The following is a 27,872-nucleotide window of genomic DNA, read 5'->3' as shown; positions in this document are numbered from 1 at the left end:
CATTATTAATGTTTATATTGCTATTATTTTTGGTAAAGCAATGGAATTCACCCTCCACTCTCAAAAAGCAACCGTCAAAACTGTTTTGTTTTTTTTTTAAATCAGCTTTAATTTCAACCTCAGAGGCTTTAAAGCTATGAACAGTGATAAACTGAGGCCGATATAAAAAGTGTTGAACAGCATTACGTACACGCAGGGAAGTCAAGTGCTGACGGCAGCTGGAGTTGGGGAAAGAGCACAGCCATACTGGCCTCTCAGAGGGTTTTAAAAGCTTGGCGAATGCACAGACATGATGCACTTGTATCACCTCTGGGTCTAGAGTTACCTCAGGAACCTAAACACAGTGCTGCGTCATGTAGCTATCCTGCACAATCTACCTATAACCTATATCCAGGAGGTTGAACCAGGTATAGACATAGACGTTATTTATAGAAATTCTTTTAAAGAGGAGTAAAAGAAAAAAAAAAAAAAAGCTACTGCTTGCTGCAGGAAAATTGAATTTTGCAATGGCATGCATTGGCATGCAGAAGTTCTGATCCTGTTCGCAAGACTTGACTCTTCCCCCTCTGCTGAGCAATTAAATGCTAGCAACACAGAGCTAAAAATATAAAACTGATTAGTAAGTAATTTATAAAAAAATTAAGTCAGCTTCACTAGGGAACTCTGTCATTCCCACCATATCTAATTCTATTTATAAGACCAAGTAATGTAATATTATCTGGTATTTTATCCACAGGTATATACACTTAAGAAAATTCTTGTACTGATACTGCTGATAAAATGTCTTCTCTACCACAGACTACCATCATTCACATTTCATAAATATTTTGTAATCGAATGATGATGTTATTACTGAACATGCAAAAAGGCATACAAACATTTCATTGTGCCTAAGAGGATCGTATTTTGACATGGACACTGAAAAAACTAACAACGTGGCCAGTGATGTTTCTGAGGCATTTCAGAGGAGCTCTCATGCTTTGGGATGAAGAACCCACACAGCCTCTCGACACCACCCCACTGCAGCCACACGCATTTGTGTGGGCAGAGGCATCATTCTGCAGGATCACAGAGCCACTCCATATGCTGGCTCTGCTGCAGGTGCCTGCAAGGGAAGGTCACACAACACCTGCTTGTCCACCACCACAGGCAATGAAGCCTGCAAGGGAAGTAGGAAACACCTTGCTGCATAGGGGCTGTGGTTATCTCTGCCCCCAGAACAAGGCTGGTCCCATTAAATCCTGAAAACTGAAGAATGCTTCTGCTTGGACTGGTGTTTTTATTACCCCAGGCATCTAGCTACTCAGGAGTTAAAGTCAGCTTCTCCATTTAGGATTTAGAAGCCTTAGTCCACGATGGAAAGTTAAATATTGATTGCAGTTGCAGTTACGAGCACATCAGTAACAGAGGACAAAGCAACACCTCAGTTCTGCTAACCAGGTATCCATTTAACAAAGACACAGGCACAGCTGACTAGACAGTGTTATCAAACACCTATTAGGCAGGAAAATTAGTTCAGTTTGTGTCAGACAGGATTTTTATCCCATGAACTAGGATATCAGTCCAAGTATTTCTTTAATGAAGACCATGCAAGTCAGAAACAGCCACACTATCGCTGTGGCAGAACTTTACACCCTTATAAAACCCTAAAAATACATAACTAGGAACGCCTAAAACACCGAACATCACAACTACTACAAGAATTCAAACTCCAAAGGAGGTTACAGTAGAACTTTATTAACCCTTATTGTAAATTAAATCAAAACATAGGTCGGTTAACACTACTTGTACACAAAATCACATGAAATACTGTTATTTTCTATGAAAACACGACAAAACAAGCTCTCTGGAACCAGAAAGAATGCAGAGATACCAGGAAGAATCATTTAGAACTACAGTTTTAAATGCTGTAAAATCACTCAGGACTGAAATTGGTTGCAGTGTCAACAGCCACATGTAGAAATTGCCTGACACATCTTTCAAACTTCTGTGACTGAAGTTCTATACATATCATTGACTTCAAAAATTTTATACAATGATCTCCTCATCAAATCTAGCATTTTCTGTTGCTGTGAGCAGTAACAGTGGCATGACCTTGGGCTGCCACAGCTAAGTGCCTTGCATGCTAAGCCAGCATAGTACTACAGCCAGAACACTGCTCTGACACATTATCTGCCTCACCTGGCAGTGTATAATGCTATGCTCAGGCCAGCTATTAGAAACAAAGATCAGAGTGGATCAGTAACTGACAAAGAAGCCTTGAAAGTGTTGCAAGAAACAATGTTAAGTATTCCTGCTTGCTATTTTTCTGCAGTTACTGCTCAACTCGGATGTAAAATAAGCTCCTGCCTCTTACAGACACTGAAAAGGTTTCTGGAGGACAGGAGACATGGACGCCAAGTTCGTAACCAAATCCTGAGCACAGTTCCCTTCTAGCTGCTTTGAACCTTTGCTGCTCTTACTTCTCATCCTAGAGCCTTTTCCCTTCACGTAGTCCAGCCCTTCACACATCTTCCCATGTGTGGTTCAAGGCAAAGCTGTCAATCGGGAACAGACGGACTTACTCTACAAGTGTTTCTTGTAATGAATCAAAGAACAAAGACTTGTCCTACCAGATATGTACAAATCAGGATTTCAGCCCTGCTCTCCTGTAGTTTGGCCAACAATCCTCAACCACAAGAAAGCTTGTACTTTAATCTCAGTTCAATCAGTGGATTTTTGAAGATGAAGGAGAGTGTTACTTGGATATAGAAAACAAGTTTATTTTGTGCCAAGCATGCAGTGAGTAGAAATAGACAAGTTTAAGCTAGCTAGTGAAAAATTAAAAGAAAGCCAAAATCTCTCTCCACCATCACCACCTTGCCCTGATCTTTTTAAAGTTGCTGTCTATATTTATTTTTTTCTTGGTTGATCACAGCAAAGCTATAATTAGAGCTATAACAAGCCAATAATTTTTAAATGCTCATACTAAGATTGGTTAAAATACAGTGATGTCACTCACTGACAAATTAATCCCCCTACACTACAATCTGCACAAATATTTTTTTAAAATAAAACATTTACTTTGCCAACTTCTGATTCAAAGAGCTAGAGGATACAACTTCTCAGCATTTTTAATGTGCACTGCTGTTCTGTGTAATGGAAAGAAAACACAACCTAATGGCTGACAGGCAGCACCAGGGTGAGCAGACGATTCTCACATTATTGCTGGCATTGCCGCTGACTGATCAGTCTTTGGACCTTTGTCCCAGTTTTTCCAGCTGCAGTAAGAGAGGTGTGCTTTACCTACTGCCTCTCTTAGCAGCACATAGCTCCACAAACACCGGGTAGGATATTTTCGTCTTGCTCATAGGTTAAATTTATCCTTTCTAGCCTGAAATCATAGGCAAAATTTCACATGCTATCATGCTATTTTGAATAAAGTTAACTCTTTTGTAAAATCCCTCCCCCCAATCTAAGTACTTTACCTATACACTACAGACACAAGTATAGTTTCTTGATAATATTTTTCTTTACCAGGCTCCCTACCTGCTGCAGCTTTTTGCATCTCATTTCATAGTAGATTTAGGCAGGAGTTACATATGTTTTCCAATCAGTCTCTGATTTGTTATTTGTTATTTGATTCACATATAGATGAGGTTCTTCTCTGTTAAAAAGACATCTGACACTGAGGTCTCAGCCATACAAAATGATCCCTGCACTCCTCTAGCTCCCCAAAACCCTCAATCGTATTAGCGTTTTAAGTGGTGCAACTTGACTAAACCGTTTTCCAAACTTCAGGCCAAAAGAGCTGTTGAAGTACAGTTGCACAGACTCTTCCCGTATTACAGACAACGCCTGAGGCCAACTGGACAGATTTAGAGCAGAGCTACAGAGCTTCAAAGGGAAGCCTGCCAGGCAGAGAGAAGACAGGGCTAGTTCATTTGACAACTGAACTGAAACAGCAGGGGAGCAGCCCTAAGAGGGACGGAGGAGGAGCAAGGGGCATGCAAAGAACAGGGGGAGAATCAGAAGGGGAGGACAGGAGGGCCAAAGGTAATGTATATATGAAAAGGAATATATATTTCACAAATGAGACTCGGCAGAAAATGAACGAATAAAATACAAAACCGAAACAAGTCTCTGAGCAACTCCAGGGGAAAAAAACCTAGAAACAGCATCTCCTAACAGACAGAGGAACTAGTGCCTGTGAATCTTACTCAGAGCCTGGGAAGGACATAGCTAACAAAAGCTGCATCAATAAAGAAAAGTAAATAAAGGCAGTGAAAGCAAGTTTAGAAAAGCCTTTGAAAACATGCTCATTTGTAAGTTTTCTCAAGGCAAAAGAAACGTAGTTGTTTCTTCCACTCCAGACAGCTCTGCTTCTTCATCTCAGCTGCTTTGCTATGCCTGTTTCTGTTGTCTTCTCCTCTTCTCCTAAAAATTCAGTAGGGTTAAGCATCAGACAAAAACTATAGCCCTGTTTTCTCCTTGTGGGAGGTGTTACAGCGGCAGCTTCAGAAGGTTTTCTTACTTCCAAGAACGTGTAGCTTGGAAGCCCCATCCTGCTGGGGCAAAAAGCAACCCCCTTCTTCTCCTCTGGAGGGCTCACAGTGACAACTAAGATATTCATCATCCTACCCAGCAAGAGGCTATGTTTTATGGCGAGCGGGACAAGCCCAGGAGGCTCTCTTCCTTCCTAATTTGAATTTCCAGCCTTCCTAGGAGGGGTTATGCCTTCAGAGAAGAGTTTAGCATTTCAGACTCCGCAGATGCAGGCTTGTGTTAGCTGTCCAGAAACTGAAGTAAAATAGGTACAGGGAGAAGCCTGAGTGAAGCGAGTCCAGCGTAGCTGTGCAGTTCTTGCAGGCCCCCTGATCGCATCCATACCGAACTGCCTATAGCAGTGCTGGTCTGTGCCCCAGCTCACACAGTGAAGAAGCCAAGCACCAGCACCATGCCCCATCTCTGTAACCTGGCATCTAAGCCCTTCCCATCAATGCACCAGGGCATTTCTGCATGCTCAATAGCTAAATTACTGCCAATGCCTTAGACTAAGGCCTGGGGACACGGAAAATTAAAACGAAGCAGTTGGGTAAAGAGAAGCAAACATCTAGGAGGAACAGACCCTGCAATCTTATTTTAGGCTGGCAAATTCCCTTCTAGCCACAGGCAGCTCTCCTTCTCTTCCCCCCCTCCATCACGCTCAGTGCATTCCACTTGTTTCCCCATGTAAGATCGCCCTCAAAGCAGTCTGCTCTCCTTGCTCTGCCCTTGACATGCTTGACACATACCTTTGCTTGAAGCTGAAGCGCCAGGAGTAATTATGATGATCTGCATTACCCAGTCACATTATTGATGAAATCATGAAGCTAGCAATATAAAACTCTTAGTTAGAGCAAAGAAACTCTGTCAATAGCACCACTGGGGTGCACATTCATTCTCTCTAGATGGCTTCATCACTTAAGCGCACTCAAGCTTACAAACCAGGAGGTATTCTGCAAATGTCAGTCACCAGGAACGTGAGAATTCAAACTCTTCTGCTTCCTTTGCCAATATCACCATGAGGGCTAAGACACTGGAAGCAGAAAGCGGCCATAGAAAAATCTGTGTTCAGCTGGCCACATCATCCTCAGAGCTGTAGAAAGGAAAGGATGAGAGGGCATCAAGCAGGTACAAACACCCCCAACCCCTAACAGTGGCTTCTATTTCTGAATTTCCTCTCAACTCTTCTACAGCTATACTGGTCTGGAAATTCTAAAAAAGGAGACAGTAACATGTTCAATTGGCTACTTTTCTGATTGCCATTGTGCTTCTAATCCTAATCTTACAGCAAACTGAGGCTTTTCTCTATCCTCCAAACATTCCCATTACTAGCTCTCCCATATCAGACACAACGCTTAACTAGCTTTTACCCTACAGCCAATTCATTCTGACAAGAGCAGCCTCTGCTCTGCCATCCCTGCCTTCCTCCCTGCAAATCATTCACTTTGGACTCTGTACTAGCTCCCTCTGACAGGATCAAGTCCATGCTCACAGCACATCCCAGCTCCCGTGCTTGCTGCAGGCTCCAAGGCTTGGTTGTCCATGGCCAGAGACTGGCAGAAGCAGGGGGGTAAGTCGCAAGCCCTTTGGCATGAATGAACCACCACTCCCCAGGGCAGATCCCTGCCTGCTCCCTGTTACCCATCTGGCCAATGCTTGGATGAAATCTGAGAAGAAAGCAAAAAATTATCATACTCCAGCTCTCACCACATCTCCGATTCTCTTTGTTGTTACACAGAAAGTAACAGCAAGAATTCCCTCTCCTGCCACTTGTTTGCAACCCTTTTACATGCTTTTATTTGCAGTCTGGTCCTTGTTTCTTGTGTTGTTTTTACTATCTACTTTTATTACAGTTTTGTAGCATCTAGATTCCTGCTGCGATACGCTCTAGTTTTATTCCTGCATTTTTCTCTGGGTAAGAGGGGGAGTGAAAGATAAAAAGGTAAAATTAATTTTTTTCTTTGATAAGGCAGTTAAGAAGCACATTGGTCCCTCTGAGCATTTCAATAGCTTATCCCCTTTTCTAATACTTCTGAGAGAGGAATGAAAGCTGAATGCTCAAAACTGCCAGCACATCCACATGCTCTTCTTTGAAAATTGAAAACTGAGACTAATTATAATGGCTCGCAGAGTCCAATTATGTTGGTGATCTAATCAGCTAACATCAGGAGAAGCACTGAATAAATCTGCACAATAGCTGGGGGACAGAGTCCATTTCTCCCTTTCTCCCTGGCCCAGCACATTTAACGCATGCTTATCAGCTGCATGACATCTGAAAAAAAAAAAAAAAAAAAAAAAGGCACCGACTGCAAAAAGTTTTTTGAATCTTTCCCTCCCATTTCTCTACCCACATCCCAAAAAAGAAGCCTTTAATTTACAAAGGATTTTTTTTTTCCGGGTCTGGGCACACCCTCTTGAAATAAAGCAAACATAAGCACTTGGATTTCATTAGTTTGTGATTAAATATGTTATGAGACAGAAAATTGGCAGAGAAAGTAAGGCTGGTTTGTTCGTGTTGGTCTTACTGTTGGCTCTTTGTGCACACTCTGAGTGGCAGGCCTCTGTAAACTGAGCTCAACACTTGTGGGGTCCTTCTTCAACTCTACCGGGGGCCTGTCCCCTCTGGCTACTTCATCAAATTTCAGAGATCTGCTTGGCGAAGGAGTAAATATTACTGTTGTACACTCTTTATCCTTCTCTTCCACGCCGTTGACATTTTCTCCATTGATGCTGACTTTTCCATCTACCTGCGAATACAGTTAAATAAATATGCTGAGACAATTAGCATTCAGAGGAATTTAGGAAATTAGGATTTCAACATGATACTACAATTGTTGACACAGTCTGTGCCGTAAGTGAAGGTCAGAGCCAAGCACACATTTCATTCAACAAGCCAAGAGAGAAGAAAACCCTATTCCAGGTGGGTCATAAACAAAATACAGACAGGCAGTAATAGCAATTTTTCTGGATTCCCCGAGTTCCCAGATTTCATTCTCCCAGTAACATACAGGCACCTTCTGCATGCATCACAGATCAATGGAGTTTAAAAGAACAAAAAAGATTTATGTCAAATTTAGACTAAAACTGTTGGGATTTGAATTGCTTCATGCAGGAGGCAAGCAGGTTCCCCAGGACTAATTATGCTGATGAACTGCTACGCACCCTGACTAACGCACCACAGTATTAGTAGACCATGCTTCCTGAAGCACTGTCATGTGAACTTTGAAGGGTCAGGAGCAGCCGAGTTCATTCACTTGTTTCTTTACTGTTTTTAACAGGGAAGCAAGGAACCAACAAATAAAACTGGGCATTCCTCCTTCTTGATGAGGCGATAAAACAGATAGCTGCTTTCCCAGAAAATGATTTTATGCGGTCTCCATGAAAAGGAGAGTGCAGAAACAGTTTAACTACTTTGTTCTCAGGGTCAAGCTAGCTCCTTGGTGGGCACATATTCCCACTTAGAAACCCTTAAGCAAGGATGAAAACACAAAATCAGCTCTAGCTTCTTCCTCTGCACTGATACAGCTTCCTCTTGGGACTTTAATACTTTGTAATTATGTTCTGAATGGAGGTGGCATGTAAAGACTTCACTTTGGAGGGCTGTTTGTAGAAGCCATGGTATACATGAAAAAAGTCTGGCTACAAAGAACTCAGAAGCCACTCACCGTAAGAGGGCCCAGCTGGAGAGAGACCAGGAGAGGACTAGGTATCAGTAACACCATATTGCTCCTGCCTAGCTACAGCACAGATATTTATAGGCTTGTCAGCAGAGGTGAGTTTTAAATAGATTTGAAGGAGAGCTTTGTTACTCTGTGCAGAGATCCTTACTTGCAAAATGGTCATCATGGAGACAACGCAAAGGTGAGGGAGTAAATATGGACAGTCTTCTCTGCTAATCATTGGACTTTGGGGGTATAATTGGCATAGGTCAGTGATTTCTTAGAGAAGCTATCCGGGATATATATCGTGATTAGTCATTTCAGGTTTCTCCACAGGTACGGGATACACAAAAAACACATGTGAAAACAAGTGCAGAGGTAAGACACACCATGGGACCTTCTCGCTTATTTTACTGTTATTGAAAACTGATGCAGCAAGTGTCAAAACTACTCTATCAAACTGAAACACAGTTTAAGGCGACAAAGTTCTTCCCACCTCATCCTCCTTGCCCCACTCTTTATTTCATCATTGAATTATCTTCAGTACTTTACTTTTAGGTAAACAGCTTGGGTACCTCAAGAGCGGCATTCCAGCTTAGTATATGCCACCAGTGCTAAGCTGAAGGCAAACTCCTCCCATTGACTTCTTGTATACATGCATCCAGAGGTCTGTTCTCTATCTGAGGGTGATTAACTAAGGGGCCATCTCCAAGCTGCTGGGCATCCTCAGCTCTGACAGACGTGCGTGCAGGGAGGTGAAGGCAGTTAGCACCTCGTGCAATCAGCTCCCTGGGTCTGCAAGTAGTGTTTTCACCCCTTCTTACAGATCTTACAGATCAACAAGTTCCTTCTCTTTCCTCACTGATGTTATCCACTCAACACAGTAGCACTCCTAGGGTTTATTTCCAAATGCAAGTGTGGGCAGACACCGAGCCCCAAGTCTTCTGGGATTGTGTGCTGGATTACCTACTAGAGAGGCAGGTCTTGAAAGATTTCAGAAATAAAAGAGTCAGGAAAACATTTGCAGGCTGCACCATCCATTTTAGTGTCTCTGTTTAGACTAAGACATTTCTCTATTTATATTAAGGAGGAAAACCAAATGTTTGAACGATCAGGATAGATGTCCTGGCTGTAGAGTTAAACAAACCTACTCCTTTCCTTCTGATCTGGAGCAAGTCAACATATTGTCACCAGAGCTGAGAATCATTGACAGACTGGTGTTTCAAGGGAAAATAATGCTACAGCTACATGTGCTAGGGAATGATTCCTATTGAGACAAACCACATTCTTCCACATCAAGTGAACAAGATCTAGACAGACTTCTAGTGGTGGGTGGTGGAGGGTAGAAGTGTCCGTGGGTTAGTTTCTCCCCACATATGTGAACTATATATGCATTAACGTGAGGGTGATACACACATACATCTTGGTTCTCCGAGGAAAAAAGTGGCATGGATTAGAAAAGATGATTCACTGATGTCTAAAATGTAAACTCTAGGTGAATACCAGCTGAAGTATAGGAGAAATAGAAATTACCAGTTTCACATTTCAACTAGGAAACGTGGGGGGGTCCACAGGAGCTGGGACAGACTTCAAGGACCTAGACATCACAACAAGCTTTTTCACCATCTATACAAAGCTGACTTATTTTAAAAAAAGTAAACAACCTGAATATACATGGTAGCAATGCTACTGGGACATCAGCAGGCTGCAGGGACCCTGCATGCCACTAGCGAAGTATCAGATAGCAATGGCAGACACAAGAGGACTCAAAACTCTACAGGCTGGGGACACCCACGCCAGTAGGCTTTGCACTGCTTAGAAGGCTACAATGAGACTTGGGGAAGCTCCAGTCTTACTACAGGCACTGCGAGAAGCAGATTTCTTCAAACCTGACTTATTTGGCCTGTTCTCTCTAACACACCCAACTTCATTGCCTTCATCATTGGTTCAGTATCTTATTCCCCTTCCCCACATCCACCCAGGCCAAAGATACACTCCTCAGGTTTCATATCCCAGCTTCTATCTCTTCTTCTATCCCCTTCCTCCGCAAAACTCATAGCCGGCTCCCTATTCCAGGCAGCTCTGCTTTTGTCAGAGCTCTCTTACTTCTTTTACTCCCATGATCTTTGCACAGTTTTTGCAATCCAATGCAGTCACTTGCCCTCCCTCACCAACAGTCCCCAGTTACATGGCTGCCCCAGTACCAACTGGTTCCCTTAAACCTGCATGGACAGCCTGCATCCCCTCTTTAAGCCGGTGAAGCAGCTTTCCACATTCATCCCTGGTGAGAAGCATGTTTAGGACAGAGAATAGCATTGGCCAAGCTGGGTCTTGACTCTGAGGGAGTAGGGGCTCTCCACACTAATACATGCACACTGCAGTGTCACAAAGGCTTATGACTTGGCTGAAGGGGACATGCTTGTCTGGGCATGGGGAAAATCAGATCCCTGACACAAAAGCCAGTTCAGGTCTTGCTCTGGAAGTCAGGGCCTCCACACTCCCTGCCCCTTCCCTTTTGTTTAAAAACAAAAAAAACCATGACAACATACTCTTTCCTAACCTCCTTCTAAGAAAAAGCCTTGCTTCTTTCTTAGAGATCCCCCTTTCCCTGTCTTTTCCCAAACAAATTTAGCCTGAGAAAAAATGACCAGCAAAAATATTCAATCCTAAACAGGTCAAGTTTCTAAGAAGGTTGGTAACCAAGAAGAGACCACTGGACTGGGCAGCACAGAGCACGAAGCTGAGTTTTATAACATCAGAATGCAGCAACCATTTTCTACTTAATTGCATTAAACACATTTACATTCAGACGATTTAGTCAGGATCTCTTTGCCTCCTGTTTGACTTTGGGGAGTGCAACGTATCCTACCTTAAAGTTCTTTAAAACTTCCTGTGTATTTTTGGGTTGTGAGTAAGGCTTGGGTGTCAGCATAGGCACAGCCTTGGAGACAACACTTTTGCTGGGAGATGTGCGGCCCGTTGAACCACTGGGCTCTAATTCAGCAGTAGGAACAATGGTTGCTTCAATGGTGGCAGTGAATTTTGGAGCAGGCAGTGACTGTTGCCTTAAATATCTCAGAGGATTTGGGTCCTTCAGTGGGGAATTTGGCTCCACTGAATGGCTTCTTTCCAGAATTTTTGGCATCTGCAAACGCTCAAGGACAGCTTCACTGATCGTGAATCTTTCGATGTACTGCTGGAGGATGCTCTCAGCCTCCTCCTGTGACTTTGCATTCTTGTATGCCTCATGAAGCTCCCGCTCTCTTCTCTCTCTGCACAGGAGACAACACAAGAGAGACCATCGCATTAAAATTAATGCCAGAAATCACTCCTATTTCCTCTGCTCCATCAATATCCTTCCCTCTCCCTCACCCCAGGCCTGCAGGCATGGCTGTCCACAGTTACCTATCACCTATGGACCACACACCATTTTCAGACATGCCACTGCACTTCAGTAAAAGAACGTACTTCTCTTCCACAATTTCTCGGTAGGTTTTGATGCTTTTTCTACGCTCATTTGTTCCGTCTCCAGACAATAACCTTTCCATTTTCTTTCTCTCGGCTTCTTTTTTTATTAAATCCTGTGAAGCGCTCCTTCGACGACTCTTCCACCGAGCCAGGTCCTGTGAGAGAAGGAAGGCACCTGAATGCAGAGCTGCAAATAGCTAAAAACTGGCCAGAGAAACTAATGAACACAGCCAGCCGCTTTGCAAAGCCTGTTCCTCACTGTGGACTGGGGTCCCATCACCTGCTGGCAGCAATGTTTATTTTAAAGAGAAAAGAAGATTATACCATAAAATGAAGACTGATTTTTCTCCTAACAGCAGGACCCAGTAAGGATTTCATAGCTCTGCTGGTGTATTGTCTTTTTAGCTTTGTCATGCTAAGCGTAGAAACATGCTAGGTAATAATACCAGGAAATTTGGTCTAAAAGGACAAGTCAGGGCACTCACTTTTACTTGTGCCAACATTAGGGACAAAACCTGATTCCCCAGGAAGATGAAGTAGCAAAATTATGTTTGGTGAAGAATTTCAATAATCAGATGTATGGGAGGCAGGAGTTCATTGGAGTAAGGGACGCTGTTTCACCATGAACTACAGCCGCACTGACAGCATGTCTCGGAGACTTGTTAGTCCCATACTTTGTCCATGCTATCAGTCAACTGCAGGCAAGCATGGCTGACCCATGCACAGAAAAATCCAGTGCAGCATCCAAACTTAAATTCTTCCCCATGGGCACCATCCAATATTTTGGACCCAGATCCGAGCAACACAGGTTAGGGACTAAAGTGGCTCACACCTGGCTGGTAAGAGATGTGACAGAGCAAAAAGCCTGTGGTTTGTATCCAGCTATATAGATATGTCCTTGTTGAAGTAATAATCTTACTGTTTTTGGAATCTGCCTGCCTAAAATTGTCCAGAAGAAAGACTGATTCCAGTTCTTTACTTCTCTTGCAAAACCAGCCTGACACTAAACCAGAGAGTCACAGGAGATGCCTGTTATGGGCACCTATGTCTTGTATCCTGCTTGGGTTATGAATTCACAAGTCCTGGAGGGTACAGAGACAAGATCTTTTTTACAGTAAAAGTATTATAGTAAGTAGGTTTCCTAAGCTGTAAAATTTTTTTGCAGCTAACTAGTAATGGAAAAAAAAATTTACATGTAAAAAGTAACCTCTGCAGAACTTCTGCAAAGAAAAATAACTTCCCAGGAAACTGGAAGTGCACACTTATCATTAACTTTACAACATCAGGAGATTGGTATACAGATTATTTTTCATGCACTCTAACAAATTCTTTTTTTAATAAAACCCAGACATTCTGTACGCATACTCAAGTCAAAAGCTTTTTCATTAATTACATGGTTTTCCAAATATTTTAATTGCATTTTTATTGGTAAACAGCAGAAGGTACTGCAAGCATAACTTATTTTATTAAAACCAGGAACAAACCTTGTCACTTTTAATTTAGCTTAAACCCACAAATTATTGACATTACACTCAAGGGAATGCTCATTGAAGTATTTCTTCACATGACCTACATATATCAGCCTATAATCCCCTTCTTGAAACATAGGCCTTTCATTTTCCTCAGTTACTAATTATTCTCGCTGAAGTACCAAAGCATTTCTTTATTCAGCTACTCCCACTATTTCCTATTGTTTGGAAATTAGTTTTTCATTAGCAAATTTTGTAACATAAGCCCTCCTCCTCTTTTTGTGATTAAAAACCAGACATGTTTATCTTTTCCAGCTCTGATGCTTTAGAATAACAATAACAAAAAAAAAAAGCCATGAAACTGTTAATTGTTGGCAAATTTACAGCACAGGCATATAAAAAATATCAGACCATGAATGCGGTGTTGTCTCCATAAAACCCTCTGAATGCCAAGGACATTCCAGTTAAGGGCATTTTTAGTACCTCTTCAGAACTTTTAGTTCAGTGCAGAAGGCGCTGAGGGCCTGGAAAACTTATGCACTTTAGCTCAGAGGATTTTCCATTCAACAGCAAAGAGTTTTCAAACCTCTTGAATGCCTTTGGACTCGTTCTTATCTCTGCTGGGAAATTATGGCTCCCACACATACAGACCGCTCCGCTGAAGTCCTTCGTTTTTCTACTATGAAAAGTTATTTCTTAGTTATATATACTGTTCTTTTTTGGACTTTTCTACCAAAAACCTCTCCGAGATGTTTCACAGTAGCTGTCCTTATAATGGGAAATTACTGTACTAGCTTCTTGAAAAGACGTGTTTTGTTTGGGGTTTTTTAATTAAAAAAAAAATGTCCCAAATTCCTCATTTAAAATCAGTCTTTCGGAATAAACAGGATTGATACTAAAACCCCTGATACTAACTTACCTGCAAACCATGCTTTTCTGTCCTTGCTAATTTGCTGAAGATAATGCCAAATGCCAGGACAGCTTAAAAAACACATAGAGGAAAGTGGGTTTGGAAAGGCCTTGTAACCCAAGCAGGGTGTAGCTAACTTGAAGGGTAATTTGCTTGGACAAGATGGAATATGTTCTGTCACTGTTTCTGGACTTCTGCAAAAACTTTCTGTATCTATGCAAAATTATTAAAGCCAAGTCCAACCTATTTATTCACTGTCCTGCTTAGCCTTGTGTTTTGTCACTTTGGGCATTTACTAATTAGAAAAGTTAGAGAAATCAGCAGTTAGAACTGTTCTGCTTTCATTTTTACCTAATCCCAGTTTAATTAGCTTTTTTTAAAAAAAGCAAAACACCCGGTGCACAGGCAGAGGCACAAGAAGACTTTGTATGCTCTAATTTACATCAAATTATGGATGTCTATGCTTTTAGCAACAATCCATTGGGGTTGGGGAAGGGAAGTGAAGGAAGCACTCCTGATTATTTTAGTGCTAGAGAGCAATTGTAGATTTAGCAGGTTGTACTTTTCTGCCTAGCTAGCTGGCTTCAATGTCAGCATTGCAGACAATGTTACACACTCACATCTTGCCATCTGGTCTCATCCTCTTTCAGCTGGTTGTGTATATTCTGCAGTTTCTCATGGCGAGCTTTGCTATGAGGCTGAGTCACAGCTTCTTCTTCACATCTCATGTCAAACATGCTCATACTCCTAAACAGGGGGAAATAAGTAGTAGTGCAGTGTTATTTAGAGGTTCATACTCTTTCAGCATGTTAGAGCTAAAGCCACATGAGGGTGCTACAGAAGAATCAGACACCTGAACCGTTATGAAGCTCCCAAAAGCAGCAGTCCCCCCTAGAAGGACCAATTAGCATCCCTATGGCTCCCACATAGTACTTCAGGCATTATACTCCTCAACTTTCTCTTGTTTTTGTTAGTTGACTGCAACTTTGACTCTCGCTAAGAAGCATTACTAACATTACAACGTCATCAATAGCTCCTATTAAAATCATTCTATTCTGAGCAGAGTTCAGAACATTTTACCTTCTGAAGATCTGTTTCCCAGTGAGTTTTCAAGACCCCTCCAATTAACACCGCAGACAGAAGCTTCCATTTCAATGTAAAACAAGAGAGGCTTGAGAAGTATATCAGGTGCAGCACGATATACTAAATGCTACTGCTACACAACCAAGGAGAGCCTGCACGGAGAAGTACATGCAGTGCCAAGAGCATGGTACTTCCTCCTCTCCCCTCCCTGTCTCGAAGAAACTCAATGCTATCAGCACCAACTCATTAACACAGCTATCCTAACAAGGAAAAGCTGACGCTCAGAACAAACAGTTTCTTTTTACACATTCTATTTCTGTCCCTGACCTTTGGAGAGTTAAAGGATAAAAAGGTCGTGGTTTGATACCATACATCCATTCACAATACATAAAGATCTTCACATGAAGATAATGTACTGACTACACCCCCCCACCTATTATTAGTAAAACATGACCTCAGTTGTGCCATTAAAAGCAAAAAGAAAAAAAAAAAAAAAAAAAGAGGAAGCCATGCAGTTCCACATGAAGTGATTTCACAGCAGTCTTCAAATGTAGCTTTAGTGAGCCAGTGGGCCAACTAGCAGGAGAAAACATCCAATGGAGATAAAATCGTAGGGAACTGTGTCCACAGTAATCAAAGTGAACAGACACGGAAAGCTGTGCATATATACATTGAGCCAACATTTGTACTCAGGCAAGCAAAGATGGGAATGAACCACTCTCAAGGGAAAACTGAACGGTCTGGAAGGTGGATGGCAAAGGACATACACAGATCCCATCCTGTTAGTTTGTATTTACTCAAAAGTGAAGGACAGAATACACATCCTATGCCTTTAAGCATGAACAGCAAGGTTAGCTTATTATCATGCTTCACCCCTTAAACCGAGTGCTGAGGGTACACAAGTTTGGGTTCCTCTGTGGGTAGTTTAAGGGTTGCCTTGCTCAGGATTGGACTGGAGCACTCCTAAATAACAGAACCTAAAGAGATGGCAAGTTTTGTTGTTTTTAAAACTAAAGGCATATCACCCACTAAGGAACATTTAAATATTAGTCATATTTTGCAGACTGGTGGGGCAGCTTGGAAGATTTCTAACTTGGAATAGTCACCCTTAAAGGGTTTATTCCAGTTTAAGGGCTTTTGAAACTCACACTAAGAAAAACCTTTAGTGCTACAGATTTGCCACCTTGTGCCTATTAGGTCAAACTGGTTGTGTAGCTCCTTTCTTGCTCCCCTCCCTCATGTCAGAGATTTTTTCATTCACATGCAGTAGAAGCAAGCAGGAGACCTGAAATGGTGGTAACTGGTTCTAGCAGAGTACACAAGTAATCACCCTCTGCCATTTGGGATAGAAAAATAAAAGTACTTTCTACCAGAGTCCCCTACTGTCCTAATGGAAGGCTAATATTTATTCCCTGTATTCACTCGGGGCTCTCAGTGTGCATGGAGACAGCAAAACCAAAGGTTTTATGGCTACTAACAATGCAATAGAAAAGGTACTCTGGAAAAGGCTTCAGCCTAGGCCAGGAATCAAACTGTACACTACAACCCCACATGCACCTTCTGCTCGCTCTGGTTGCCACCTCCTGCTGTTGGGCCTTCGTTGCCTTGGATAAGTAACCAGGCAGGTTTGAACATCAGCTCTGCAGCAATATGTTCTTGAACAAACGGGTCTTCCCAAGAAAGCAACCTGAAGGAAACATCTCAAAGCACTGTGCTGTGCTCTTCTCTGACCAACATGCAGTAACCATGAAGGAGGACCACCTGCTTCCCTGAATACATGGACACGGCCAACTAAAATGCCTACGTCAACTTCTCCACCTGACAAGTTCATCCTTAGAAAAGAATCAAAGAGGCGAAAACTCCGAGCTACTGCCAAAGGACACTTTCACTATGAGTTCCGCATGATTTTGTCCTGTTTCTTTCTTACAGAAGCTACAAATGGCTCCAAGCCCATCACTACCACCTGCACGAACAAGACTAGATATACTCCTTCCTTCAGCCATGCACTGGGCCAGCAGGCACGCAGCACGCAAAAGATGTAGCTGTACCGGATTCATGTTTGTGAATCCTCTGCCATCAGCAAAGCCCTGCGGACTGTATCCAAACCCTGTCTGGAAGCAAGAAGCCTTTCCGCTGTACCAGACCTGCTGTTCTAACAAAGATCTGGTAAAAAACACTGTGGAGACCAGCAGTGTATTTTGGAGGGCTAGATCTTTGAGATGATGTGAATTTTAAGTTACGCTACTTTATTCTTGCAAATTACAGTTGTTCTTGTCGGTGGTATCATGCAGCATTTTTTTTTTTTTAAACAGATCTAAACAAGTCATGTTTAGATAAAAAAAAAGTCCGCAAGAACCTGAGTGTTCAGACTTTAATTTAAAAGTGAGAAATAAGGTAAAAACCTTCTTTTTTATGAGGATATGTTAAAAATCCTCATGAAAGGCATTTATTATGTGGCTGCATTACCATTTTACAGGCATACTAAGATTTAAGAAACCCCAATAAAACATAAAAAGCAACAGGCTGGCTAAGGAATCAGACTCCAGTGAACAAATACTCAAAAATCTCATCTCACTATTATTTGCTTGTCAGGCTTAAAGTATGAGGTATAAGTCTAAACTCACGCTGGTACTGTCAGGCTATCACCAGAATGCAGCCCCATCTCTTCAGGAGATGGGAATGGGGCTGATCAGCAGCAGCATGCAAAGTGAGGCAGGCTGGGGTTGGTGACAGTACCCAGCGCTCTCTAACCAGCAAAGGGAACTTTGTCAGTCTAATAAAGGAGTTTCCACTTTTGCTGCTGGAATTAGCAGCACCTAGTCTAAGACTGAATTCGAGTAACAGAGTTTTCGAAAGAGATTTGACAAACAGTTTGGAAGCATTTTAAATGTCAATTCATTTTTCCTACTTGAAAGCCATATTTTATTAGATTCTTCACAAGTACTTCGTCTTCAGCATGAAAAACAGCATTTTGATTATAAGAACTTAAAAGACAGTTTAGAATAATAGTGCTCTGTAAACTGTGGCACATCTGGAAAGTATGACAATGAGGCTTGAACATTTATTGTTTTGCCTTTTAAAACAAAATCAGAATCAATGTGGAATAAAGAATATGATATATTCATTTTTGCTACCTTCACATTATACAACGAACCCACTGCAATGCCTCTTTGAAAGGCATCCTCATGTACCTTCTCTCATGTTTGCATTTAATACGGGCATGCAAAAACGTGGCGGAAAATATGAACAAATCAATCAGACAGGTAGGCTTGCTGAAATGGCAAAGTCGTCCCCATTGTAACGTACAACACGTCTGTGTTGTTCTGCTCTTTTTATCTCATTTCTTAATTTGATTGAACAGATTTCTGCTGCTTGAAAATGGCCACATTTACTTTGTGGTCAGAGGACACAAGCTTTGCTCAGCATAAAGGTATTAGAGATCTTGTGAAGAATATTCAGTTCATGATTCTAGCCTTTACCGTTAGAGGAAAGGGCAAAAAATGACATATAAGTAAGTCCCTGTATATACTTGTTGTAAAAAACCCCTCCAGCTGTTTGTATTTTGCTATTTAATCTGGGAGACAGAGGAGGTAATACGCATTTCTGTGAACAGGAGGAGGATATTAAGGACACTATTATGCGGGTAGTTCCCAACTACTTTGTTTCTAAAAGCAAGCACTTTGTATGAATAGCTAATACTTTCACAGAGCTTTCTAAATGCCAATGCATATGATTCTGAACTACAGTTTACATGCATATACACACAATTAAAACGTTTGAGTGAAATAAGTATCACAGTCCTACTCTTTCTGTCAGAAGTAAAGCACTGAGGTGAAGAGCTTATAAAAATGAAGTTTAGTACATTATTAAATTAAACCCAACCTAGAAGGGATTCAGGAGAAAGTTTTTAAAAGACAACAACAAAACTGCTGAAGATGCATTTTCCTGGATTATTCTGAAGATCACAATGGACTTTACTTTGGGATTTCTTTTTTCTTCCTGTACAGGTCATACTTTATTTTTTTCCTCAACACCCAGCCCAGATTTAACCCAACTCTCTTTACCTGTAGCTGATTAGAGGCAATGGAAATTCAGAAGAAAAACAAAAGAAAAGAAAAAAAAAAAGAGGAAACAATACTTTAAGCAACAGCTGGGCATTAGTGTTGTGCTCAGTTTTTATGGGTTTTTATATAAACATTATTTTTAGCTGCAATGTAAGCCATATTGCATTCCATTTTTCAGCACTTTTCTGAAAAATTTATTTGCTGGAACACTGCAAAATAATAATGAGGCATCAACTGCATTTTAAATTAGTAGAAAGACAGAAAAGCATGCAGTGTAAGTTGTTTAAAATAGAATCTTGTGAACACAAGACAACTTACTCTGCGTCATCAGACACAGCAGTTCTGGGGCCGAATCTACAAGACCAAATATAAAATTAGAGCGTTGATAAATACATTAAGTAGTAATTGCAACTGGACCCATACAATTTGGGTAACTGTCACTTGAACATCCAACCTGTACTAGTAAAGCTGACCGAAAAAGATTCATACTATTCAAGGATTATGTGTTCAGCGAAAAAGACTTACCTAAATCACCTGGAGCTCAAACTACTTAAGAACACCACCCATCCCTCCCTGACCCCATACTAAGCCCCCATTATAAAAATCTGCTGAAGCATACCTAAAATGGGTGCAGAAAATAATTATTGAAAACAGACAATATATTAACATTTAGATTAAGTGCCACACATGCGATGAATGGAGACAAAACTTAACAGTTACATCCCACAGGACTGCTCAGAATCACCATTACTGAAGCAAGGAAGAGACAAATATTATAGGCACAAAGTGAGCCACAGGATTTCCTTTTTGTTGTGTTGGGGTTTTTGGGGGGGGTGGGGGTGGGTAGCTGGGAAAAGGTACTGGTCAGTGTCATTCGCTAAAGTGACAGTCTTGTTCAGAGCCATGCAAACCACATATTTGTACCTGGGATTTATCATAGAACAAGTACAAAAGTCAACACTGCAACATTTTCTAATCATGGAGAAGTAAGGTACACATCTCTAAAAGAGCAGAGGCCAGCTGAACCTCTGCTATTCTTAAACATTTTTTGCAATTCAACATATATACTCTAATCAAATATTTCCTTTCCATTAGCTTTGATACCAATATTTCAAATGAAAATGCATGACACAACTATTCCGTTCATTTCTCAAAAGTGTATTACTGACATACAGTATTTTAGTCTGGACTGAAAACACATCAGGCAATGCACAATCTGAATTCTGAAGTGTGCACACAGGGGCGTACAAGCTGCGTGATTCACACCATAGAGAGCTCACGTTTGCAGATGCTCATCCTTGGATGACCATGTTTCTGTTTTGTTTTCCTCAGGAACCTCCTGAAGCTTAGATGTTTGACCAAGGTGGACTTCATTAAGGCCTTCACCCACTTGGGCAGTACAAACAGTCTCATCTTGTCCTGCAGGAGGAAGATTGCATTTTTCCTGCCCTTGCTGCTCTTCTTGCGGTGGTTGTATTACAGCTTTTCCAGAGCTATTAATGCAGACTTGTGGACATGTTTCAGGCCTGAGTGAGCCAAAGGCAGCAGTGCAAAGAGACGTATTAAGCAACATTTGAAAAATCACATAATGAAAAGCATAGCTGTAAGTTAACAATTAAAACCCCCGCAAACCCACATAGGTGATAGGTGACAAGCTAAGTGAGGCAGGTACACAAAGAATAATTTTAACAGTCAAATGCTTGTACTTCCATTCCTCTATGTCAGAAACACTAATCTTTGGCAGTGTCCGGGACAGGTTAAGTATTAAGTACATATTTTAACTAAAGTATTCAACTTAAGGTCTTCTCAACATCAAACCGCTGTTCAGTTCTATGGCAGATGAGTTTTTCTTCTCCTGGCTGAACCGTACGCTAGTGTTTCATCTGTGTATGCACAGGCATGTGCATAACCTTCTCCTCATGTACTTTGAAGAGGCTGATGAATAGGAACCTTTCCACTCTACCACCTGCATGTGGCTCAACCAGCCAACGATAACTCTGTTCAAAGGCTTAAACCACCAACTTCCCCACATAGCCTCACACATCTGAACAAAGGTGCTTAGAAAGACACTGAGCAGTATCAGGAGGGATCTCGGGATCTCTAGACTTCCCGTTTGGAAGTCACTGGCACCATCTAAGTCATAGACAAGCATTTAACCTACTACATCTACATCCAGCAGGTCTGTTTCTAGCTGGAAATGATTGTAATTATTAGTTTATATTTAACCAGAAACCTCTGCAAATGTAACTCGATCTGCTATGTATATCCATTTCCACGTGCTATTAAGAGAATTTTGCATCTGGTAGAGCTCTGCTTTACAGGGTCCACCAAAAGGGCCAGAAACCCGGCCCTGCTGCCTTCTGAGCAGAGTCAGCACAGAATCAAGGACAACCATGGAAGAAACTGCTGCTGGTCCAAAAGCAACTCCTCCAGATTAAGAGATCTTTACAAACAGCCCACAGGGCCAGCTATAAGGGAAAGAGAGAAGCACAACTTTCTTACCTCGTACTTTTCTTCTCAAGTTCTCTAGCTGAGCCCTGCTTACTCTGCTGCTTTGAAAATGGCATGGGAAGGAACTGCTTAACACTGGGCACAGGCTGTTTTAGAAAAGCTCCAGTTCTTCTGGCCAACATGTCATCTCTTAGTGGGTCTGGAAATTTCACTTTGTTTTCTGTTCCACCGCTCTGCAGCTGAGGGATTTCAAGCTGTTCTTGGCTCTCTTCTCGTGTGACAGTACTGCTCAGGGAGACAAGTGACACTGGTCTGTGATAATGCTCACTTGTGCAAACGCAACTGGCTGCTCAGGCAACGTGGGGCACTGTTACTCAAAGCACAGTTGCAGAGTAATGGACAAGTAGGCAACTTTAGCTACAGCACGGGGAGTGAGAGCATGAGGAAACTATGTTGAATGCCACACTTATGTAGGTGATTCGTTAGAAGTTGGGGATTGCATAAAAATGTATGCGAGGAATTATTCACTTAGAAGCTGGCAGAAAAGTCTGGACAAAGCACCATGGATTGTAAAAGAAATCCCCCCAAAAGATGAAAGACTGTTTTCATGCTGAACAGCAATTAAGAACTGAAGTACTTAAATATTATGAAAGAAAACAGACTGGTTTATGTTCATAGGATACATTCTTGTAAGTAATTTCATAAAACAGAACACATGCCATGACGAATGAGTAAAACACATCTTTAAAAGCCACGTGAAGAGCGAACAACATTGCTGACTGATCCAAGCTAACATCACACACACCCCAGGCATGAAGCTCAGAGGGATCTGCTTCTGCTCTCTGACCTTTCTGCTTCCTGTGGAGCCTTCGAATCCTTCTCAGGAGCTGCTGCCTCCCCTTGCCGCTGCTGCAGCAGACGAGGAGCTACTGACAGGGGGGGACCATGTTTGGGAACAGGGCTAGTGGTGCGCCTCTGAAAAGTTCCCATCCTTCTAACCAACATATCATCTCTCTCAATGTCTGGTAAAAGCCCATCACAGTCTTCCTTGGTGCTTTCTTGATGTTTGTTCAAACTGCATGGGGTTTGTTTCTCAGAGATGATGCCAAAAGCCGGGGCAGGTGCTGGCATTCTGCTGCACGAGTCATCTGTACCTGACTTGGCTACCTCACTATCAATGAGACTGAGAGGAGGGGTGAGATAGACAAAACGTTCTCAGGTCAAATGAAAGGTATGAAGAAGAGTCCTCCAACTCAGTTTTCAAATGTTTTTATGAACACACAGACTTCAATGAATGAATTGCTTGCTAAAAGCATTCATTAAAAATTCTTGCTATAGCCACAGACCACGCAATAAAAGCAAAGCTGAAGAAATGTAAGCTCTGTTAATACGTTAACTTCCCAGAGCTGTAATTCTCCTCCTGATAAATGCCAGAAACACAGAGCACCAATACACCCTGGTTCAGCATTACATCTTCAAAAAGAAAGTCAATCCATCAAGTTTGAAGAAAGCATTTTTTGAACATCAGTGAGGCCAGCAAGCTGAACGACAAATTCCTAATGTGCTGAAAGCAGGCAGAGCAAAGCCACTGGAATTTGAGAAGCAGAAAAAGCTTGAACGACAGCTTAGGCTGAGATACCAGCGATTTCCGTGCCCATTAGAAAATTCGAGGCAAGCTCTCGGAAGACATTCACACAGCGCTGTTTTGTGTAACCCTAAACATGTTAAGATACTGTGAAGGCATCACATGCCTGAACAAGGCCATGTGCATAAACAGCTCTTTGGTCTACGCCGCAGTCCACCCCCATGCACATCAGCATCTGGCAAGAACAGATCTCATTTCCAGCTCAGCAGCGCTTCCTAAGCCACACCAAATACCTGGAGTCGTTCTGTGGCTTAGGTACTTCATCACTGTGTTCAGCAAACCCAAGACTGCCAACAGTGGTTGAAGGAGAGCTTTCAACACCAGGGTGACTCTCCACACCATCTTTCTTGCTTTCCTCTTCTGTTCCACTCTTGGATGAAGCTCTGCCAATAACGAGCTTGTCCCATTTCTGTTGATCAATCTCAGTTACTGGCCCAAAATGCACGAACTTCTGCTTGGGGCTACCAGCTTTTCTGTTTGCTCTGGCTTTGCGGACAGCAAAATCATCATGGGATGCTGCTTTCACTGTGATTTCAGCTGGTGGCAGAGTGTCACTGCGACATTTGAGATCTTCTTCACTAGTCAGAATGAGGAATAAAAGAATCCCCCCAACATGAGACCCCAGAATAAAGCAGATTAAATGCTCCTAAGGTTTTTGAAGGGTTTTTATTTTAAAATTCGAAGACACAGGTACAAAAAGCTGTGGCATACTGAGGCCCAAATGACAGATAAAATCTGAAGATACTGCAGACCTGTTGGGGAAACTCTGGGAGCACATCCATGGAAGCTCTTCCTTAGGGAAAGGAATGCAGCATATGGCCCATTCCAGACACAGTTCTTCACCTTAACAAAGCCACAGTTCCCTTACCTGCTCATGTAGACCTGGGCCACATGCTATGTGGGACTGCACAGCACCAGTACACATGCCTTGTCATGGGGGAGTGGCACAAAGGCACTAGCAAGGGCAATTTGCTTATCCTAAACCGTTTTAATTTTAGGAAATCACCTCAAAAGATTTCTATTAGAGCTAAAATTACATACAGTAACACATTGTTAGAAGAATGCCTGAACAGATGGCAACCTTTAATTGGAAAATGACAGGAGCCTAAACAGGAAGGCTAGGAGTTGTTAGCCTTTCCTACTGGAGTCACAAATCACCTGCGCATATTATAGCCCATTTCCATAGGGAAACAGCTTAGAATAACTGCTTTATACCACCTCCCTTTGTGGAGGTTTAGTTTACAGTAAGAGCACATTTATACCATACAATGAAGCTCCTGAAACCCCTGCTGCAGTAACAAACAGTACTGGTGTATTTACTCAGCACTGGAGTACAGCCACACACATGTATTAGCTCAGGTCTCAAAAGCAGTGTAGCCACATTGATGCAAAAAGATGCTCTTCCTCAGGTAATACCTCCAAGGTATAATGCCTCAAGTCCTGAAGATAGTTGGTTAGCAGCAGCGTAGTGCTACCGAGTGAGTGGTGCCACCTGGACCTTTGTGCTGTTCAGCTTTGAGCAGCTTCAAAGCAGACTGAACCACAAGACAAGAGGGACCTTTCTGATATGATATTAAGAGTGTCCACCAGGGAAGAAACCATGAAACTACTATAGTGCTCTAAATGATGGACCCATTGTCACTTCAGGATAGATACATCCCTTTACAGATTCTGGACTCCTGAAAACTGAAAGAGGTAAGGACTGGTTGTCATCAAGGCATTCTTCGAGTTTAAAACCACAAGCACACACAGCGGATTGTGACAAACTAAACATGCTTCCCAGGGTGCCAATCCTGTCCACAGGCAGAAACCATACCTGGGCTCCCCTGACAGTTTCAATCTCTTCCAGGTCTCCAGATCTGCTTTTGTTATAGAGGCATTCACAAAAATCGCATCTTCTCGTAGCTGAGGAAGGGTGCTTTGAGATTTCCGTTTAGCTAAATCATCTCTCTCAGTATCAGGCCCTTTCACTTGCTGTTCCTCCTCTGACTCAGCCTTCTCAGTTTGCAGAAGTGGGCTCTCTTTGCGTGTCACTATTTGCTTTGCTGATGCCATGTGCACCTGTCTTCTTCTAATTTAACACACATTCCAGTTCAGCAAGAAAAGATATTTTGAGGGTGCAATGATAAATCAGTGTCAACAGAAGAGGTTCAGAGCACAAGAAGATAAAAGTGAATTTATAAGATCCGTTTTACATTAATTTTAGGAAGTAAACATGGAATGAATCATTTGAAGTTGAAATCTCTCCATCTACGCTATCCTGCTCATGCACTATTGAGACTACTTCTTTGCATGACTTCTATTCCTAGCTCAAGCAAGAAAAATCTTTAAGTTATTACTGTATTATGCATTTCTGCAATAAGCTTTCTCTTAAATAGTTACAAATACGTAATTTTCATATTATTAGCAAAGTGAACTCAAGTTTTGCTCACAAACATACCACAGAATTTCTTTGATCTTAGAGTCATGTCAATAGCATTGGAATATTAAAATTTGGTTATGTGCTCTTCAGATGCCCTGCCAAACTAGTAATTATAAAATGTTACTATAATCAAATTACCAGCAACTGAAAGGCATTTTGCATTACTGAAAAGAGCTACTAAGTATTAAGAGAAGTTTTCTGAATGTATCAGTTATTACAGTCAAGGTCTATTGTAATGTGTATATAGTGGTTTTATCTAGGATCACTTCTCTTTGCACAAATAAAAAAAAATACTTGTTTCCTGAAGAAGGTCTGTGCCTACCAGATATTTGTATTCAGCAACTTCTTAAGAGGTCTGCATCACTGAACTGAAGAAAGAAGAGATTTTCTAGGCTGAAACTTTGTAATCTGTACTCAGTTTCTAAAACGAATGCTGTATTAAGAAACACTAGGACTATGTGCAACACCATTTGGTGCATTACAGTAGGCATGTGTGTTCAGTGCCTTAACTAAAGAGTTATCTGAGTCAATGTTTTATGCAGGGTATTAAAAGGACATTAGGTGAAACAAATGCATTCAAAATGTGCATTGGAAATGCTCAACAAAAGAGCTGAGATGCAAAACATACCTTCTAAGTTTATTCTCCACTACTCACATTCATGAACTGTCTCATGAGCTTAGACAACATAAGTGTCTAGTCTTTATGTTATTTACACTCACCCGAATTAAGCTCCTGGTCCTGATACACTAACAAAAAATTACAGTTGGTAATCTATGGTGGGGTGTTTTTGTTTTTTGTTCGTTTCATGATAAAGCATTTGTATTTATTTTACCCTGCAAATTTTTTTTGTAGCCAAGACAGCTTTAGTCCCGCAGAGCAATAAGCCATGTGAAATTAAGCATTAGCATAGAAAGAAAAAGACCATGAATGCACACCTTGCATGTTCCTGCTGTTCCATCTGCAATGGCTTTTTAACGTCTTTCAGTTTAGCTTTATCTTTACTTGTATAGGGTCCAATTAAAAAGGAGTTAAATGGAACTGTGTGTTTGGGTTGATTCATTCTGGCTCTCCGGGTGGCAAAGTCATCCTTTTCTAAATCAGGAACTCTGCTGGCTGCTTCATCTTCTGAACCAGAATCTTTCCCTTGATAATATGTCATGAAGGGGTTGTCCTTGCGAAGGATGATGTCTGGGGTGCTTCCGTTGTCTTCACATGTTGGCTTTTTACTAACACAGAGCAAAATTAAGTAAAGCTCTTGAGGCATCAGGGGAGGAGAGGGCAGTGGCAGCACTCATCTCCAGGTTATAAAACAAGCACAATTAATGAAATATGCTCCAGGCTGCTGTTAGATTCTTCAAAGCCTTGCAACAAGTAAAACTTACCACATACACGTAACAAATCCTCAAGGACTTCACACAGAAAATCAGCATGTTGGATCTTTATTTATTCTAGCTATAGCTAGAAGAACCAGTAAGAACTAGTTTAACATACAAGATGCAGTGAATGTAGTACTGTAAATGGCAGTATTAAACTTCTCGAACACTTCATACAAAGAAAGCGATTTGAGGCAAATACATGATCCCTGACCAACATTGCTGAATCCTGAAATATCAAATATTTGGCACTTTCTCTTCTGAATGGCTCTACTTTTTTAAAAGGCCCGAGTAATCACTGAGGCTGCCTGTCCCAATATTCTTAACTGCTTTTCTTCGCACACACATCCACACTTGATTCTTTCCCTAACTAACCTTCCTTTCCCCCAGAACAAGCCCTCCATGCCAGTGCTGACATACAGTAGTTACAATGGTAGCACCAGTATGCCAATGACATGGACGTGCTGGAACACACTGCCATCTGCCTTGGTCAGAAACGCGACTGATACCAACACAGCCTTATTGTTGCTGAAGATTACAACAATAAAGATCCTTGACAGCTGCTGCTCAGAAAGATTAAGCTCATTTTAACTTGTAAACAGTCAATACTCTTAAGCAAACTGAAAAGACAGATGGCAAGAGCTAGGTGACTCTCCCATTTAAAAATCAAATTGTATTTATTGATGTTTTAGGAAGCTGGGTATCAAGCAGAAGACTGTCCTGTGAGGTACTTTTGTAGGCTGCAAATGTTCTTGCATTTCCTTTTCATACAGCACACCTTGCTACACAAAGGGCAAAAGAGG

The 27,872-nt window shown here is 41.6% G+C and overlaps 1 protein-coding gene and 1 long non-coding RNA gene across 2 annotated transcripts in view; one reads left to right on the top strand and one right to left on the bottom strand.

Annotated features, from left to right (window-relative positions):
* The window catches only part of LIMCH1 (LIM and calponin homology domains 1), a 182,002-nt gene that overhangs the window by 26,880 nt on the left and 127,250 nt on the right, over positions 1-27,872 (bottom strand). The window contains exons 10-20 of the mRNA XM_040594728.1: positions 26,632-26,922; positions 25,090-25,344; positions 23,507-23,851; positions 22,476-22,799; positions 21,680-21,913; positions 20,458-20,703; positions 19,496-19,531; positions 14,651-14,777; positions 11,652-11,806; positions 11,053-11,455; positions 7,050-7,271 (exon numbers count right to left, since the gene is read on the bottom strand). Coding sequence (XP_040450662.1) covers positions 7,050-7,271; positions 11,053-11,455; positions 11,652-11,806; positions 14,651-14,777; positions 19,496-19,531; positions 20,458-20,703; positions 21,680-21,913; positions 22,476-22,799; positions 23,507-23,851; positions 25,090-25,344; positions 26,632-26,922 — 2,638 coding nt within the window. The remainder of the gene's footprint in view (positions 1-7,049; positions 7,272-11,052; positions 11,456-11,651; positions 11,807-14,650; positions 14,778-19,495; positions 19,532-20,457; positions 20,704-21,679; positions 21,914-22,475; positions 22,800-23,506; positions 23,852-25,089; positions 25,345-26,631; positions 26,923-27,872) is intronic.
* Positions 543-11,644, top strand: LOC121088511. Its single transcript, XR_005827974.1, has 3 exons — positions 543-6,094; positions 8,520-8,561; positions 11,464-11,644. It is a non-coding gene; the product is annotated as an uncharacterized LOC121088511 (long non-coding RNA).

The sequence above is a fragment of the Falco naumanni genome, chromosome 1 (assembly GCF_017639655.2).
Source record: "Falco naumanni isolate bFalNau1 chromosome 1, bFalNau1.pat, whole genome shotgun sequence".
Classification (NCBI taxonomy): domain Eukaryota; kingdom Metazoa; phylum Chordata; class Aves; order Falconiformes; family Falconidae; genus Falco; species Falco naumanni.
The sequence above is the reverse complement of the archived record's forward strand: the minus strand, read 5'-3'. Positions and strand labels throughout refer to the sequence as shown.